We start from the raw sequence: 17,127 nt of genomic DNA, 5'->3' as shown, positions 1-17,127 counted from the left end.
ATTTGCACATAAAGGTTTCAAACTTGACCTTTATAAAGTTTCTATGCAGTATACTATCAGGTTTTGTTGTTGTTGTTGTTGTTTTTTGTTCGTTTGCTATGTATAATATTTATCAGTTTTGAAACAGGGTCCCACTGTATAGCTTTGGCTATTCTTAAACTCACTATGTCGACCAGTCTGGCTTTGAACTCACAGAGATCTGCCTGCCTCTGTCTCCTGAGTGCTGGGATTAAAGGCGTGGGCCACTAAGTCTAGATAATGGAATAGATGAATTTTTTAAACATTATTGTTTGAACTGTGAAAACAAGCAAACAAAACTCTAAGGCCTGCTCCTGCAACCTAGTATTTTAGAAGCTCAGGGCAGGGTCAGGAGTTAGAAGGCAGCCTGGGTTACAGAGCACATTCAGGCTAGTTTAGGCTTCATCGTAAGGTCCTTCCTGTTTCAAAGACACAAGCTAGGCATAGGGGCGAGTGCATATAGTACTCACACTCAGGAGGACCAGGCAGGAGGGTTGCTCTAAATTTGAGGCCACCCTGGGCCACATAGTGAGTTCAAGGCAGCAAATAGCAGCAGTCAAACTCAGACTGTCAGGCTCGGCAGCATGTTTCTTTATCCTTGGAGAGCCACACCTTAAGAAATGTAATGTGTTGAAGTTTCAAAAGATTATCACATCTATTGAGTCTTCTGTTGTCATTATTGTATTCTATGTTTATTGCTTCCTAGGTTTTCCTTTCCTGCCATTACCATGTGAATTTAAGGTGTTTACTTAAAGCCTTTGGCTCAGTTTCCTCCTCTTACCATGAGGACAATAGTAGTACTTGATAGCAGGTAGTATTCATTAAGATTAGTGAAAGGGGGCTGGAGAGATGGCTCAGTGGTTAAGAGCAGTGCCTGCTCTTCCAAAGGCCCCGGGTTCAATTCCCAGCACCCACATGACAGCTCACAGCTGTCTGTAACTCCAAGATCTGACACCCTCACAACAATACACATAAATTAAAAATTAAATAAAATATTAAAAAATATTAGTGAAAGGTACCTACTCTGGTGCTAAGCATATGGTAAATAGTAAGTATAGCTGCTGTGCTAGTTTTATTATGATTACTGGCACGCAGATACTGTTTCCTAGGAAGATGCTGTCATGGACTACTGGGCCTTCATATTCTCATCTCCATAGTTTGTATGAGCTAAGAAAGAAACAAGGGAGCGTTAGTTGTTGGAGTAATTAATTGTAGTTTTTTTGCCAAGTAGTTACATGTTACTTTACTTACTTTTAGGTTGCCAAGGCTTCTTTTCAAAGGAACAACGATGCCTTAGATGCTGCTTTATTCTACCTTTCAATGAAGAAGAAAGCGGTAGTGTGGGGTCTGTTCAGGTAGTGTGCCTCACCCCTTACGTGATTTCATGGAATGAGATTGTGTTTTGGATCTAAATTCTATTGCTTTTGAAAAGAATTCAGTGCTGGAGCTCTATCAGATCAGCAGACTTATTTATGCCTTGGTTCTTTTATTTAGAGCAAATGGGCAAAGATATTTTAGTTTAAAAACTGAGATCTTATAAAATGTTGACAAAAACATATTGGAAGATAAAAGCTAGTTTCACTTTCTGTGTGAGTATGTGAGACATATCACCTTAAAAAAGATGCTAATAACTTTCAGACCATGTATATCACTGTTTTGCCTGTGTGCGTATTGTCTGCATTTGTTTGTGTACCACATGTGTGCCGTGCCCACAGAGACCAATGAGAGCACTGCAGCTCCTGGAACTGAAGTTACTGAGAGTTAGGAGCACCATGTGGGTGCTGGGAACTGAACCTGGGTCCACACTACAAGAGCAGCCGGTGCTCTTAACCACTGAGCTTCCTCGCCAGCTCCACCTGTTGGCCTTCTTTAAGTTGAATGGTTGAGTGGTTTTTACCCTCTCTCCTCATGCATTCTGTAAAGAATTAAAATCTATTCAGTGTGATGGTGTCACTAGTGTTTTTGTGTTCTCAATCCTAGGTCACAACATGATGAAAAAATGACAACATTTTTCAGCCACAACTTTAATGAAGATAGATGGCGGAAAGCTGCGTTGAAAAATGCCTTTTCTTTGCTTGGAAAACAACGCTTTGAACAATCTGCTGCTTTTTTCTTGTTAGCTGGTTCATTGAAAGATGCTATAGAGGTATAAATAAGCAGTTATTCTGTGAGGCCGTAGAGCGGGTTATCCTTTCCATTACACGCTTGTAAGAATAGGGTTAGCAGGGCTGGAGAAATGGTTCAGAGGTTAAAAACACTTCTTCCAGAGGTCCTGAGTTCAATTCCCAGAAACCACATGGTGGCTCACAACCATCTATAATGAGATCTGGTGCCCTCTTCTGGTCTGCAGATATACATGCAGGCAGAGCAATGTATAAATAATAATAAATAAGTCTTTTAAAAAGTAATATATCAGGCGTGGTGGCGCATATCCTTAATCCCATCACTCAGGAGGCAGGCGGATTGATGGGAGTTCGAGGACAGCTTGATGTACAAAGCAAGTCTAGGACAGCTAAGGCTACACAGAGAAAACCTGTCTCTGGGGAAAAAGAAAGGAAAAAAGAAGAAGAACAGGGTAGCCACAAAGCTTGCTGAACTCAGAGTCTCTGGGCAGCTTAAGGGGAATTATGACTTCATGTCTGGCTTAGTACATCTTAGGGAAAATGTCAAAAATGATCATAAATGTCTTCTTACTGTCCATCTCATGATTCTGAGCCATTTAAATAGTGCACGGTCACAACCTCCTTGTCTTGGGGCGGGGGGGGGGGGGGGGGGGGGGGGACCAAAACAAAACTGGTTTTAAGTCCTTGGAGCTAAGATGGCAGTGTGTATTGTTGTACAGGGTATCTGCCTTAAGTGTTGTCAGAGTGTATGAAGGGGTGAAACATGGCCTCTTTCATTACATTGTCCTGCCAGGTGATTTAAAAATTTATTAATATTTCTGTTTCCCAATGGCTCTTTTTGTAGATTAGTTATTACCTTTATGAACTACCTGGACTCAAACAGAAGTAAAAATAGAATTGAAAATAATCTTCCTACTTGTAGACTCACACTGGAAGATCAGTGCAAGTTTGAAGCCAGTCTGGGCTACTCAGAGACCCTGTCTCAAAAAATATATATAGAAGTTAATATATAATGTAATATAACATAACATAAAATAATATAATATAATATAATATATAATAGTTATGTAATCTTAGGGTCTGGCTAGTTTTGTGTAATTTTTTTCTTTTAACTTATAAAAATAATAATATTTAAAAACAACAATTTAAAATACTCCAAAAACATGATAGAAGAAATAGACAAATTTCTAACAAGATGAATATACTATAAATTTTAAAAAAGCACTTTTTACACATAAGCATATTTGTAACATTTTATCACTACAAATACCTGTAACTTTGAAGTAGTTAGCTTAGAAGATGCTCAAAAGGGAGGTTGCTCATATTGCAGAAGTGACCTTAGAGTCTTAGGGTCAGCAGTTACATTTGAATTGAGTTCCCCCAAATAGGTCAGAAATTGGTTATTTTCTTAGTGAATAGAAGATTCTTCTAAAACAGTACAAATTTATATAAAATGTATTTGGAAATTAAGAGGAATTGATATATAAATCTAAACATTTTCAGTAGTGTTTAAAAATGAATGCTGTTTAAATTGACCCAAGACTGAGTTGATACTGACATACTTGGTTTAATGTCCATTTCATGAACAGTCACTCTAGTCTCAGGTTGCTATGTCATGGTGTCTTCTCTGTCTCTTCTACCAAACAGCCCTCCAGCCGCACCTCACTGTCTCAGCCTCAAGATCCCCATCTCAACCATGGGAATATAAATAGACAATTCATGATCAGTGGGCTACTGTGTCTCTAAATTAATTCTCACTAAGATAAATGTTCTTAATTAAATTTGCAGGTGTGTCTTGAAAAAATGGAAGATATTCAACTAGCCATGGTCATTGCTCGTTTATTTGAATCTGAATTTGAGACTTCGTCTACTTACATATCCATCTTGAATCAGAAAGTTTTGGGCTGTCAAAAGGATGGGTCAGGATTCAATTGCAAAAGATTACATCCTGACCCTTTTTTGCGTAGTCTTGCCTATTGGGTAATGAAAGATTACACCCGAGCCTTGGATACATTACTGGAACAGACACCAAAGGAAGATGATGAGCAACAAGGTAAATCTTGTGGTTCCCAAGTGTCTTTTAAAGAGTAAGACAACTTTTAGAAGGCAGAGGCTCACTCACCCCACCCCCAGCTGAATGTCTCTGGTCAGTTGGTGGCTTCTAGGGGAAGGGGGGTCATTTCTCTGAGGTATCAGCCTTGGCAGGTCAGCTGTGCTGCAGCGAGTGGTCCACACCTGGAAGGATGTAGGCACCATCAGTTACTTTAAAGATGGGAGTAAAAAGAGGACGTGAGGTTAGGAGAGAGCAGAGGTAGGCTTTCCTGGGAGGAGGGAGCGAGTGTGATCAAATGCATGTGTGCATGTAAATTCTCACTAATATATTACTTCTATTTTACAAGATGATTGCCATACTGTTTTCCTGGAAGTGTGCGCGCACGCGCGTGCGTGCGTCTCAGTATAGTCTTGTTAGCTTGTAACCTTGTATTTTAGGGTAGCCTGGAACTCAGTATGTTGCTCAGGCTATTCTCTTTTTTAAAGATTGATTTATTTATTATATATACAACATTCTACCTGCATATGTGCCTGCCAACCAGAAGAGGGCATTAGATCCCTGTAGGTGGCTGTAAGCCACATGTGGTGCTGGGAATTGAACTCAGGACCTGGAAGAGCAGGCAGTGCTCTTAACCTCCAAGCCATCTCTCCAGCCCAGCTCAGGCTATTCTTTGACTCTTGCTCCTTCTGTCTTGGCCTCCTAGTGTTGGGCTTGTGGATGTACACCACCATGCCCCAGACTTGACAAGTTATGTGATTAAAAACATTGTAATTTAATATTTGTAAGAAAGTCTGTATTTAACTGTACTCTGAACAGTCCTAAGATGATCACACATATTTTAATTTTCATAGTTATATTGTCTTTGCTTTTATTTCAATTTAAATGTTTTTTCAAAAAGCACCTTAAGTTATAAGACATTTTCAAAAAAGAGGGGTCAGGGAGGAGAGGACACTGTTTGTTTGTTTGGGTTTTTTCTTGCCTGCATGTATACATGTGCATCACGTGCTTGACTGTCGGCCTAAGAGGTCAGAAGAAGGTGCCGCATCCCCTGGAACTGGACGTAGACAGTTAGGAGCTGCCATGTAGATGTTGGTAATTGAACCTGGGTCCTTGGAAGAACAGCTCAGTTTGCCTGCAAGCTTTCAGGGCTTCTCATGTCTCCCCATCTCCTGACTCCTTACCATTCTACAAAGATGGCCAGTTAGTCCTTTTTTTGTTTTGTTTTGTTTTTTGTTTTTTGAGATAGGGTTTCTCTATGTTACAGCTCTGGCTGTCCTGGAACTCTCTCTGTAGGCCAGGCTGGCCTTGAACTCACAGAGATCTGCCTGCCTCTGCCTCCCAACTGCTGGAATTAAAAGTGTGTGCCACCACTGCCCGGCTCCTTTTCTTTTCTTTTAAAAGATTTATTTATTTATTATTTTTACTGTGTTCTGCCCACTTGTACACCTTCAGGCCAGAAGAGGGCACCAGATCTCATTATAGATGGTTTTGAGCCACCATGTGGTTTCTGAGAATTGAACTCAGGACCTCGGGAAGAACAGCCAGTGCGCTTAACCTCTGAGCCATCTCTCCAGCCCCTCCTTTTATTTTCTTAAAGATTACTTTCAGCTTGCAGGTTTTAAGGATTTGCATTCAGACATTAGCATTTGTTTTTGTGGATGCTCAGATTGCCTCATCTTTAACCATTGCAGAGCTTGACAAGCTTCTGAGTTCTTTTTGGTATTATTTCTTAATAATTTCCTTGATTTCTGGTATGGCAGAATAATTCAGGTTCTTCTTGTGTATTTTCTGCCTCAGACCCAAAAATGACCATTCTTTCAAGGAATTTGACTTCTGTTGGTGGGAAATAATGTTTAGAGGTTGCAATCTAGTTATCACTGCTTCTAAGCTGTTGGCTGAATGTGGCTAGGACTTCTCTCTCCCCTAAGAATCCAAGAGATATGCTTTCTTTCCAGTTCATATGGAAATGAGATTCTTCTTAGGCTTCATGCTTGTGTTTTATAGTGAAAGGCGTAGGATTTCATGGCGTTAACAGAGCTACTTACTATTCTGTATGCATGGAATAGTTTCACAATAAGAATATAAATATCTGATCCACAACAAAGTGGTGACTGAGAAAACCTAAATCTTCTTACATTATTATTGTTAGTGGCATAGCTTACTGAAGATACACAGCCAAGCACCTTATTTTGAAGTCACTTCATAACTTATCTCTTTGTAGCTGTACTACCAAGTTGAAATATAATTCATTTGTTTAGTTTTGCAGTGGTTTTTATTTTTGTGAACTACATCTTAAAATCTTATTTCTTTTTTAAGTCATATAGGATGTTGACAGTAATTTGAAAAGTAAAGTTTCTGGGTATGATGGTAGATGCCTTAATTCCAGCACTGGGGTAGCAGAGGCAGGTGACTCTGAGTTCAAGGACAATCTGATCTACATAGACAGCTACATAACGAGCCTGTCTCAGTGTGTGCGCGTGCGTGTGTGTTTCTGGAAGGTGTTTTCAGAGAATTCAGGCTTCTTTCCCCATTCCTTCCCGCCTTTATGAAGGAAATCAGTTGTTTGTGCTTTACTTCCATTTAGAATATAAGTAAACAAGCATGTGTGTCTCTCTCCCTGCTCCACTTTCTTACATAGGTTACTGTGTGCACCTCTTTTCCTCTTCCTTTGACATCACGTGCTTTGGACATTACTCTAGTGTTTGTTTCAGTCATATAGATATAATAGTTACATGAATGAGTGCTGGGTTAATAATTTATTTATAATAATATTTAATGGTTTTTTATTTTTAGGAAATACTAATTTATTTTAATTTTTCAGTAGAAGTTTAAATTAACACAGCAATTTGCGACATTTATCTGTTTGTTTTCTGCAGTCATCATCAAATCGTGTAACCCTGTGGTGTTCAGTTTTTACAACTACCTTCGAACACATCCTTTACTTATTCGGAGAAATCTTGCTTCCCCTGAAGGAACCTTGGCAACTTTAGGTCTCAAAACTGAGAAAAGCATTGCTGATAAGATTAACCTCATAGAAAGAAAATTATTTTTCACTACTGCTAATGCTCATTTTAAAGTTGGATGCCCTGTTTTAGCCCTTGAAGTACTTTCTAAAATTCCTAAAGTAACAAAAATATCTTCCTTAACTGCAAGAAAAGATCAGCTTGACTTAGGTTCCGAAAGGATGGGGAATGGGCTGTCGGAAGCAAAACCAGTGAGCAGTGGCAGTGGCAGTTCTGGTGTGGACTGGTCAGCCGTAACTTCCTCCCAGTTCGATTGGAGTCAGCCAATGGTTACAGTTGATGAGGAGCCTCTTCAGCTCGATTGGGGTGACGATCGTGATGTCGCCTTAGAAGAGGATGATGCGGGTGGCTTAGTAATGAAGAGTACAGATGCCAGGAAGGCCGAGCAGGACCAGAGGGCCTCAGACTCTAGTGCATTACTGACCCCTCAGGAAGAGGGTTGTGAAGGTGATATCGAGGTCGATGTGATTGCTGAACAACTGAAGTTCCGAGCTTGTTTGAAGATCCTCATGACTGAGTTAAGAACTCTGGCTACAGGTTACGAAGTCGATGGAGGAAAGCTCAGGTTCCAGCTCTATAACTGGCTCGAAAAGGAAATTGCTGCCTTGCATGAGATATGCAATCATGAATCAGTTATTAAAGAATATTCCAGTAAAGCATATTCGAAAGTAGAGAGTGAACTTCTGGGTCAGGAAGAAATGGTGGACAAGCCGGACATTGGTTCTTATGAGCGCCACCAAATAGAAAGAAGAAGACTGCAGGCTAAACGGGAACATGCGGAAAGGCGAAAGCTGTGGTTGCAGAAAAACCAGGATCTCCTAAGAGTGTTTCTCAGTTACTGCAGCCTTCACGGAGCCCAGGGTGGTGGTCTGGCCTCAGTGAGAATGGAACTCAAATTTTTGCTGCAAGAGTCACAGCAGGTATGAGCATCACTTGTTGTTACTCCCAGCTCCTTGAATGATTTCAGTAGCTCTTCCAGCTGAAGCTGTGAACTTTTTCTCTTAAACAAACGAATGTAAACATTTTCAGCTCCTGTAGTCCTAGGAGGCTGATACTTGTTTCCAGTGTGGCTGGCTTAGGAGAAGGCTTGAGTGACTGGAACTTGGTTTGGTTTGCTTTATCAGTTGCTGTGATAAACACTGATCAAACCAACTTGTGGAGGAGAGGGTTTATTTGGCTTGCAGGATTTAGTCCATTATCAGGAGGCGTCAGGACAGGAAGGAACTCAAGGCAGGAGCTGAGGTGGACACCATGGAGGAGTGCTGCTTTCTGATTTGCTCTTCATGGTTTGCTCAGCCTGCTTTCTCTCTTTTTTTTTCTTTCTTTTTTTGTTTGTTTTTTGAAACAGGGTTTCTCTGTGTAGCCTTGGCTGTCCTAGACTTGTTTTGTAGACCAGGCTGGCCTGGAACTCACAATGAACTGCCTGCCTCTGCCTCTTGAGTGCTGGGATTAAAAGGCGAGCGCCACCACTCCCGGCTCAGCCTGTTTTCTTACACCATCTAGGACTACCTACCCATTGGAGGCACTGCCCATTGTGAGCTAGGACCTCCCGCATCAGTCCATTATACAGAAAATGCCCACAGACTTGCCTACAGGCCACCTAACTATAGTTCAAGTTGACAAAACTGACCAGCACAGAAATAACCTTTGTTTTGTTTTGTTTTATTTTGTTTTGTTTTGTTTTTTGAGACAAGGTTTCTCTGTGTAACAGCCCTGGCTACCCCGGACTCACTTTGTAGACCAGGCTGGCCTCAAACTCACAGAGATCTGCCTGCCTCTGGAATGAAAGGCGTGCACCACCATGCATGGCCTGCAGAAACACACTTTAAAAATCTTTATAGTATGGGACTATATAATAATGTAGTATGGGACAGATGAGATTCTCAGAGTGAATAAGTACAGGATCACGCTGTTCTTAGTCAGGTGCTTACCACCTGCGTTTCATCAGGCAACTGTTGTTGTTTTTTTTTTTTTCTTCTTCATTTTAACAATTTTGGAAAAAAAATAATCATTGTCATCTACAGGAAACTACAGTAAAGCAGCTCCAGTCTCCGCTGCCACTACCTACCACCCTGCCGCTGCTTTCAGCAAGTATAGCATCGACAAAAACAGTCATAGCCAATCCTGTATTGTACTTAAATAATCACATCCATGATATACTTTACACTATTGTGCAGATGAAAGCACCACCTCACCCCAGTGTTGAAGACGTGAAGGTAATGTGAAGTTTGTATTTGATGCTGTATCCACGGGGAAGGTAATGATCCTTGTGTGTGCGCCAGTTTAGGACTAGAGAGAATCTTTTCAGGTGTGGCTTTTTCACTTTTAATGAGTTCAAGACTGCAATGAATGCAGTTTAAGAGTATGCATTCCTTTTGTTGTTGTTTTAGTTTTTTGGTTTTTTGAGACAGGGTCTCGCTATGTAACCCTGGCTGTCCTGGAGCTTGCTGTGTGGAGCAGGCTGGCCTTGATCTCAAAGAGATCCATCTACTTGCCTCTGCCTGCCAAGTGCTGGGGACTAAAGGTGTGCGCTATCACGCCCAGTCTTGACATTGCTATTTCTGGAAAAGGCTCTACAGTCTTCCTTTAAGACAGGTAAATGTTTTTTATAGTAAAACTAATTTTCTAGACAGTATTCTTGCTACTGAATATTCATTTAGATTTTCTATTCCTTCACATGAGCTACTAATCTGAAAATATTAACAAGTTTTTGTTTATATATTATTAAAATGTGAAAAATTCGGTTAGGGAAGGGTACTTGAGATAACCATTTAATTAAGTATCTCCAGAGATAATATCCTTGTCCCTTGTTTGCTGGAGGCTGTCAGTAAGCTAGAGGCAGTCAGAATTGGGAGGCCCCACCCTAAATGAACCCCATACCATGTTCTGAACACTTACCTAGTGAATTCCAAGAAGCCCCACAGGAGCTTGGCGGGGTGTGGCATCTGACTGACACACTGGCCTGTGTGCCCCAGCAGGATCTGACTGACACACTGGCCGGGTGTGCCGCAGCAGGATCTAACTGACACACTGGCCGGGTGTGCCCCAGCAGGATCTGACTGACACACTGGCCGGGTGTGCCCCAGCAGGATCTGACTGACACACTGGCCGGGTGTGCCCCAGCAGGATCTGACTGACACACTGGCCGGGTGTGCCCCAGCAGGATCTGACTGACACACTGGCCGGTGTGTCCCAGCAGGATCTGACTGACACACTGGCCGGGTGTGCCGCAGCAGGATCTGACTGACACACTGGCCGGGTGTGCCGCAGCGACTCGCGCAGTCCAGCTCCTGTTGCTTTCACTCCTCCCTCTTCTTTTACAAGCGAGTTTGATCTCTGTTGAGACATTCTTCAGAGACACAGGATTATCCAATCATGTCAGCTTATTACAGATTTCTAGCCTGTAGTGTTAGGTTAAGAAATAGAAAAGATAAAACCACGTTGGAAAATGTTCATTCCTTGTACTTTGGATGAGGCTTTTAAAGGGCATCTATCTCGAATTTTAAGAAATTTATGTGTCTGAAAGTGTAGATTCAAGTGGAATTTCAGATGTGAATTTTAAAATATTATATGTTAGAATTTTTAAGCTTTCTAACCACAAATTTTAATGTTTCTCCATTTCCTGTGAATACTAACTAAATTATTTGCTTTCTGAAAAATGAACCACTTGACACAGTGCTTGATTTACTTAGTAAACGGTCATTGTTATTTAAGAAAAGGCTGAGTCTTGTATAATCTCATAAGGCAAAACTCAAAAGAAAGCTCTGAAAATTCTGTGCTTAGTTGGCTTCAATTTTCCTTTTTATATTACTATATAAGTCACTTGTTGTAGCTTAGGACAAGCCCCAGTTACATTAGCACTAGTCTGTTCTCAGGGTCTGGTAAATGTCAGGCTTGTAGCAAGTATATATTTGATAATTATGTCTGAATCAGTCACCTTTGTTATTGGGCATGCCTATAGAGATAAGTGAGTTACTCTAAACGTGTAAAGGCAGGGATATCTTCTGTAGGATCCAGTTTTATTCATGCTGTTACTAGTTTCCTCAGTATTTTCTTACTTTTAAGATATTGCTGTTGTGTAGAAATGTTAGTCCAAACTGTAATTGTGGCTGTTTTGGTTTTAGGTGCACACACTTCATTCATTAGCAGCATCCCTTTCTGCATCAATTTACCAAGCATTATGTGACAGTCATAGCTACAGGTAAAAAAAAAAAAATCACCCAAAATATTTAATACAGTAAAACATTCAACTGTTCCAGCACTTGATTAGGATTCTATTTCTTAGGGTTGAAAATAAGTCCCCAGTATAAATGGCATGTGTACTTTAATGGATAAAATAGCCCAGAAAGGGAATAGTTATTTGATTAATTTAGTTGTTACCCAATAACAGAAGAGAAATATAGACTATGACAAGCAGTAATGTGAGTGATCCTAATTACTCTTTCATTTCCTTGAAAGAAAATTTTATTGCCCCAAATATTTTACACTACAAACTTTCTAGTCCTTCTTCCATCAGAAATTACTTTTTAAAAAATAGATTATCTTTTACTTATTTAACTTATTTTCGGTTGATATTTAAAAAAAAACTTGAAAACTGGACATATATTCTTGAAAAAATGCTTAAGTTATTAATGTAACTAGTACTTTTATGTGTGGTGTAGAAGTCACTTGATGATACCATTTTTGTTTTTTATACAGTACTGGGATGAATTGTAGGTCGTTTTACCTGGTGTGCAGACATGTTTTACCCCTGAGCTGTGCATCTCTAGACCTGCTTTTTGAGACAAGGTCTCAGCAAGTTGCCCATGCTGGCTGGAACTTACTCACTCTGCAGCTCAGGCAGGCCTTGAACTTGTGATCCTCCTGTCTCAGCTTCCTGAGTAGCTGGGATTACAGGTCTGCGTTACTATACTAGCTAATTGATATCAATTAAAAATAATGCCTTGAGTATTTCTAAATATCAAATTGCGTACACCTGTTTATATTTTGCATTTTAATTCTAGGATAGTGTAAGTTGTAAAAAATGGAACCACTTGGTAGGATGTTCTAGATTGAAATGAAGTATATTTTAAAAATTAATAGAAATATATCTACATCAATATATGTCTAGGCTTTTTCTTGCCAAGTGAGCTGCCCTTTATGGGAACATTTGATACTAAAACGAGGAGTTGCTCTCTCAAAATGGTCTGCACTCTGTTTTTATCCTAATTAATCCATACTTAAATGACTCTAAAGATGTAAAATTGTAAGGAAGAAAAAATTGATTTAGTTGACACGGTCATCAGTGGCCATAGATAAATTGTTTCCTGGTTAAAATGCATGTTTTGGCTAGGCGTGGTGGCACATGCCTTTAATCTCAGCACTTGGGAGGCAGAAGCAGGTGGATTGCTGTGAGTTCAAGGCCAGCCTGGTCTACAAAGCGAGTCCAGGACAGTCAAGGCTACACAGAGAAACTCTGTCTCGAAAAGAAAAAAAAAAACAAAAAACAGTGCGTGTTTCTAGGCTCAGCCAGGACCTACTCCCTGCAGCCAGCTCTGCCTTTTGCTTTTCTATTTCCTCCATTTGCACAAAGCTCTTTAGAGAAGAGAGTCTGTTTTGAGGAGCAGTGGTCTAAAATTTAGATAATCCTCAGATACAATCCCCCAGCTTCTAGCTCACATTCAGAATGTATGGCTAAGCTCAAGCAGTTTTGCAGAGCTAAGAATTACAATAAACCAGTGTTTTGTCTGCTGGGCCCTTTGCTAACATAAACCTCCAAGTTTTAAAAGTGAGCTCAGGTTGAAAGTATTTTAAAATATTAAGAAGCTTCTGAAATAAAATCATCTGCCTAACATAGTAAAAGCTGATATTTTGCTTTAAAAGACTATTAATAAACATTTGTAACTAATTCCAAGAACATTGTAAAATAAGTTCTTATTGCAAGAGTGAATTCGGTCCTTAAAACTATTTATTTATTTATTTATTTATTTATTTATTTATTTATTTATTTGCCATCTGAAATAGATTTGTGTAAAGTGCTGTCTCTCCCAGGGCAGTAATTACACCTGTTTGTTTTAGCAGTCAGACAGAGGGGAACCAGCTCACAGCAATGGCTTACCAAGGGCTTCTCCTAAGTGACCGACGACGACTCAGGACAGAGAGCATCGAAGAACACGCAACACCAAGCTCAGCTCCTGCCCAGTGGCCTGGTGAGCTTCAGTAATGGTTGTGTTGTAGTGGGGTTGGTTTTCTTCCAAATCCTGTGTGTGTGTGTGTGTGTGTGTGTGTGTGTGTCTGTCTGTCTGTCTGTCTGTCTGTCTGTCTGTCTCTATAAAAGAGCATGCTGGTCTTGATTGTCTACCTTCTTTGAGACAGGCTTTCTTTGCTGTTCATTGCTGTGTCCCAGGCTACTCTAGAGCTGTTAGGGGGTTTCCTGTGTCATCCTCTCATTATTGCTAGAGCATTGGTGTTATAGATAGGTGACCCTAGCTGAGATTCCAAGTAATGAATGGGTGTTAAGGAGCATAAAGTCTGCACCTCCTGGAGCAAGGTGGGACAAGAAGCACAGGGCAGACATGGGACAGAGATTGAGAGAATGGCAAACCAATGACTGGCCCAGCTTGAGATCCACTCCACAGGAGAGGGCGGACCACTGTCACTGTTACTGATGCTTACTGTCTTGTAGTTGAGACTGCACTGCGTGACATGACATCTTGCTGAGATAATCCCATCAGTCTCCTTGAATGACAGCTAAAGTTTCTTCTTTTCATGCCACTTGCTCTGCCCCCTTCCTTTTGTCCTCCCCTTCCTTTCTCCCTCACTTCTACTTTGCTTGGTTCCTTTTTTCTATTTTGAGGGTTTTGATACAGCCTTGCTAGGCATCGTAGCTCAGGCTGGCCTCTGCTTCCTCAGTGTCAGACTCAGGTGGACACCACTACCGGGTCTGGCTCTCCTGTGTTGTCTTCCCAACCTTGGCACTTCTGAAGATTATGTACTTGCTGGTCAGTTGGAAAGAATGCTCCTATATTTGGAACTTTCTAAATTTTTTCTTAATGTTAGGTTCAGGTTATGTATTTTTGACTGAGAAATAATGGGGGAAAAAGTGCTCTTTTCATTGTAAATTATCTGGAGACAGCTGCTGTCAGCTGTCGTTAGTAGTTTGATCTCTTGGTAAGGTGTTTCTGTTGGCGTTTCCTTCATAAAGTTATGCTTTTTTTTTCTTAATTAGTAATACTTGAAGTAACATCTCCATTTTTAGCAGGCAGTGCTGATTCCTGTCTGAGTCAGGTTTGACTGTGGAGTGGCTGTAAGGGAGTTTCTAACTCTTCTTCACCACTGCCTTAGGGCTTATTGCTGTGAAGAGACAGTGACCGCAGCAACTCTTACAAAAGAAAACATTTCATTGGTCTGCTTGTAGCTCAGAGGTTTAGTCCATTATGGTCATGACAGCATGCACGCACACATGGTGCTGGAGAGGTAGAGGAAAGGTCTGCATCCAGATTGGTAGGCAGTGGGAGGAGAAAGACACACTGGGCCTGGCTTGGGCTTCCGAAACCCCAGCCCCTACCCTGAGTGACACACTTCCTCCAACAAAGCCACACCTCCTAATAGTGCCACTCCCTGTGAGCCTGTGGAGGCCATTTTCATTTAGACTGCCACAGCCTTGACGTTGGAATGCTACTGGAAGGAAGAGCTTTTCCTTCTCCTCTTAGCCTATACCTGACCTGCTCTACTGCTATAGATGGCTCTTACTCCATCCTATAAATTATAATCCGTTCCCCTAATTATGTTGATACTTACACTATGAGAATGCTGTCTTATAGGGAATAGGCACTTAGTTTAGTTAAACTGTATGTATATATAATGCATATATATGTATATATATGTATGTATATGCCTTTATATATATGCACATATGTATACGTATGTGTGTGTGTGTGTGTGTGTGTGTGTGCTGTGCTTGATACTGACATTTTGTGATATTCTATGCTGTTACAGGTGTGAGCTCACTTATTAATCTCTTGAGCTCTGCCCAAGATGAAGACCAGCCAAAATTGAATGTTCTGTTGTGTGAAGCTGTTGTTGCTGTTTACTTAAGTTTACTGATACATGCTCTGGCCACAAATTCCTCCAATGAACTGTTTCGGCTTGCAGCCCACCCATTAAATCATCGAATGTGGGCTGCTGTTTTTGGAGGGGGTGTGAAACTTGTTGTGAAGCCTCGGAGACAATCAGAAAGTATTGCAGGTAAGATAAATCTGATACAAATATTGTATATAAATGCTGATAACTTTCAAAGTTAAAATAAGATTTTTAATGTCTTAGTTGTTTATCTTAAGACTATAGTAATTCTTTTTAAGGTAATAAATAGCTAAACACATATTAGAATAAAACTAGAATTTTTTTACTTTTTATAGAAGCAGTTGGTAAATCAGAACAAGTATGAAGAAAATAAAAAAAGAAATTACAGAAGAGATAACAGTAACAGGGGCAGTGTAGAGGTAATGACATTATCAAAGATTTGGCACTGGCCCCGCCCATTCCTCATCACTCTGCTACTGCCCTGCTGTCTTGTTTTTCCCACTCCCAAAGGCTAGGACGTTGCCCAGCAGGGAGCAGATTTAGGGGCATTCTCAAAAGTTTGTCATAGCAGATGGCCTCAGATTAAGCTGTGATAATGTAAATGATAACTGCTTCAGCCATAAATAGTGTTAAAAATTCCGTGTGTGTGTGTGTTCATTATTGGCAAGAATATATTTTTCATCTGGCTTTTTAAACTTGTGTAGTAAGAGAAGGGTTTTTTCCCCTTAAAACATAGAAAGAACTTTAATTCATCTGCAGAAAAGAAATAGTCATATTACACATAAGGAATAAGTGACAGAAAGTTTAAATAACACATTTCTACCTCTGTCTCAATGTCTGTGGTTGAGTTAAACTAGGCTCCTGTATAAGGTACCATAAGCGGTGTGATCTCACCAACTCCTGCTGTCTTTGCCCTCCATTAGCCCAGCCTACCTGGAGTACATTTCGAATTAGAAGTTTTTTCCCAAGTTACATTTTTTGTTGGTGATAATTCTGAAATCTTTTTCTTTGGTGCTGAGGATGAAGCCCTGCTCTCTGTGCACATTAGGCAGGTGTTCTTCCGCTGAGCTGCGTCCCCTCTTACTTGTGGGAATGCTCTCCATTAAGTCATCTGTGTCCCTGAAAATGCTCTCTGCCAGGCAGTGTCCTAGACTGTGGTGTGTGGGAAGACACGCAGGGCAGTAGAAGGACAGATGAGGAATGGGCGGGGCCAGTTCAGGGAGAAAGACGAGAAGATGTGTTTCTGATGAGGTTGGACTTTGAGCCGATCCTTAGGGAGGTCTACGATTCCACCATGCAGGGTCCATAATTGGAGCATTCTAGGCAGATGGAAGAACAGTTAGGAAATGGAATACTGTATTTCTTTTTTAGGAAGCCATCAGACTTATCATAAACAGGGAGAGTGGTACTGATGGGAGTTAGCAGACTAGCTGGGATAAGGCCATGTTGGATTGTGTGGATGATAGCATAGACATTAGCTGTGGCTCTAAGGAAAGAGGAAATGATGGAGGATATTAAGTAGTGAAAATCTTAGGTTTTCTAAAGATCCACCCTAGCTACTTTAGTGGAGAATCAGCTATGTAATAGAAGAAAAGTAAACCAGGCTGATATTGAACTTAGATCTACCTCTATTTATGTTATAAGTGCTGGCCAAAGTTAGATCCATCCGCCTCTGGCTGCCAGAAGCTGGGACTAAGGTGTGCTTCACTGCACCAAGTCTTCACCCATAGTCTGAAACAGTCAGTCGCTCTTTGTAAATACTTACAGAGTATACCAGTTATTCAGTGCATCTGTAGGAATAAGAGAGTGTGTACACACACACGTACACACACATATGAGTACAGGTGCC

The 17,127-nt window shown here is 40.7% G+C and overlaps 1 protein-coding gene across 6 annotated transcripts in view; it reads left to right on the top strand.

The window, feature by feature from the left end:
• The window catches only part of DMXL2 (Dmx like 2), a 132,179-nt gene that overhangs the window by 88,352 nt on the left and 26,700 nt on the right, over window positions 1-17,127 (top strand). For 4 of the 6 annotated variants that reach the window (XR_014779681.1, XM_084784308.1, XM_084784306.1 and 1 more), the window contains exons 21-28: window positions 1,276-1,373; window positions 1,999-2,164; window positions 3,930-4,194; window positions 7,071-8,137; window positions 9,242-9,433; window positions 11,342-11,418; window positions 13,275-13,405; window positions 15,195-15,443. Coding sequence is in view for 5 of the 6 variants with exons in the window: in XM_084784308.1 (XP_084640434.1) it covers window positions 1,276-1,373; window positions 1,999-2,164; window positions 3,930-4,194; window positions 7,071-8,137; window positions 9,242-9,433; window positions 11,342-11,418; window positions 13,275-13,405; window positions 15,195-15,443 (2,245 nt within the window). In the remaining variant the exon portion in view is untranslated. The remainder of the gene's footprint in view (window positions 1-1,275; window positions 1,374-1,998; window positions 2,165-3,929; window positions 4,195-7,070; window positions 8,138-9,241; window positions 9,434-11,341; window positions 11,419-13,274; window positions 13,406-15,194; window positions 15,444-17,127) is intronic. The other 2 variants (XM_084784307.1, XM_084784305.1) reach the window with 1 other exon arrangement.

The sequence above is a fragment of the Acomys minous genome, assembly GCF_964271855.1.
Source record: "Acomys minous genome assembly, chromosome: 5".
Classification (NCBI taxonomy): Eukaryota; Metazoa; Chordata; class Mammalia; order Rodentia; family Muridae; genus Acomys; species Acomys minous.
The sequence above is the reverse complement of the archived record's forward strand: the minus strand, read 5'-3'. Positions and strand labels throughout refer to the sequence as shown.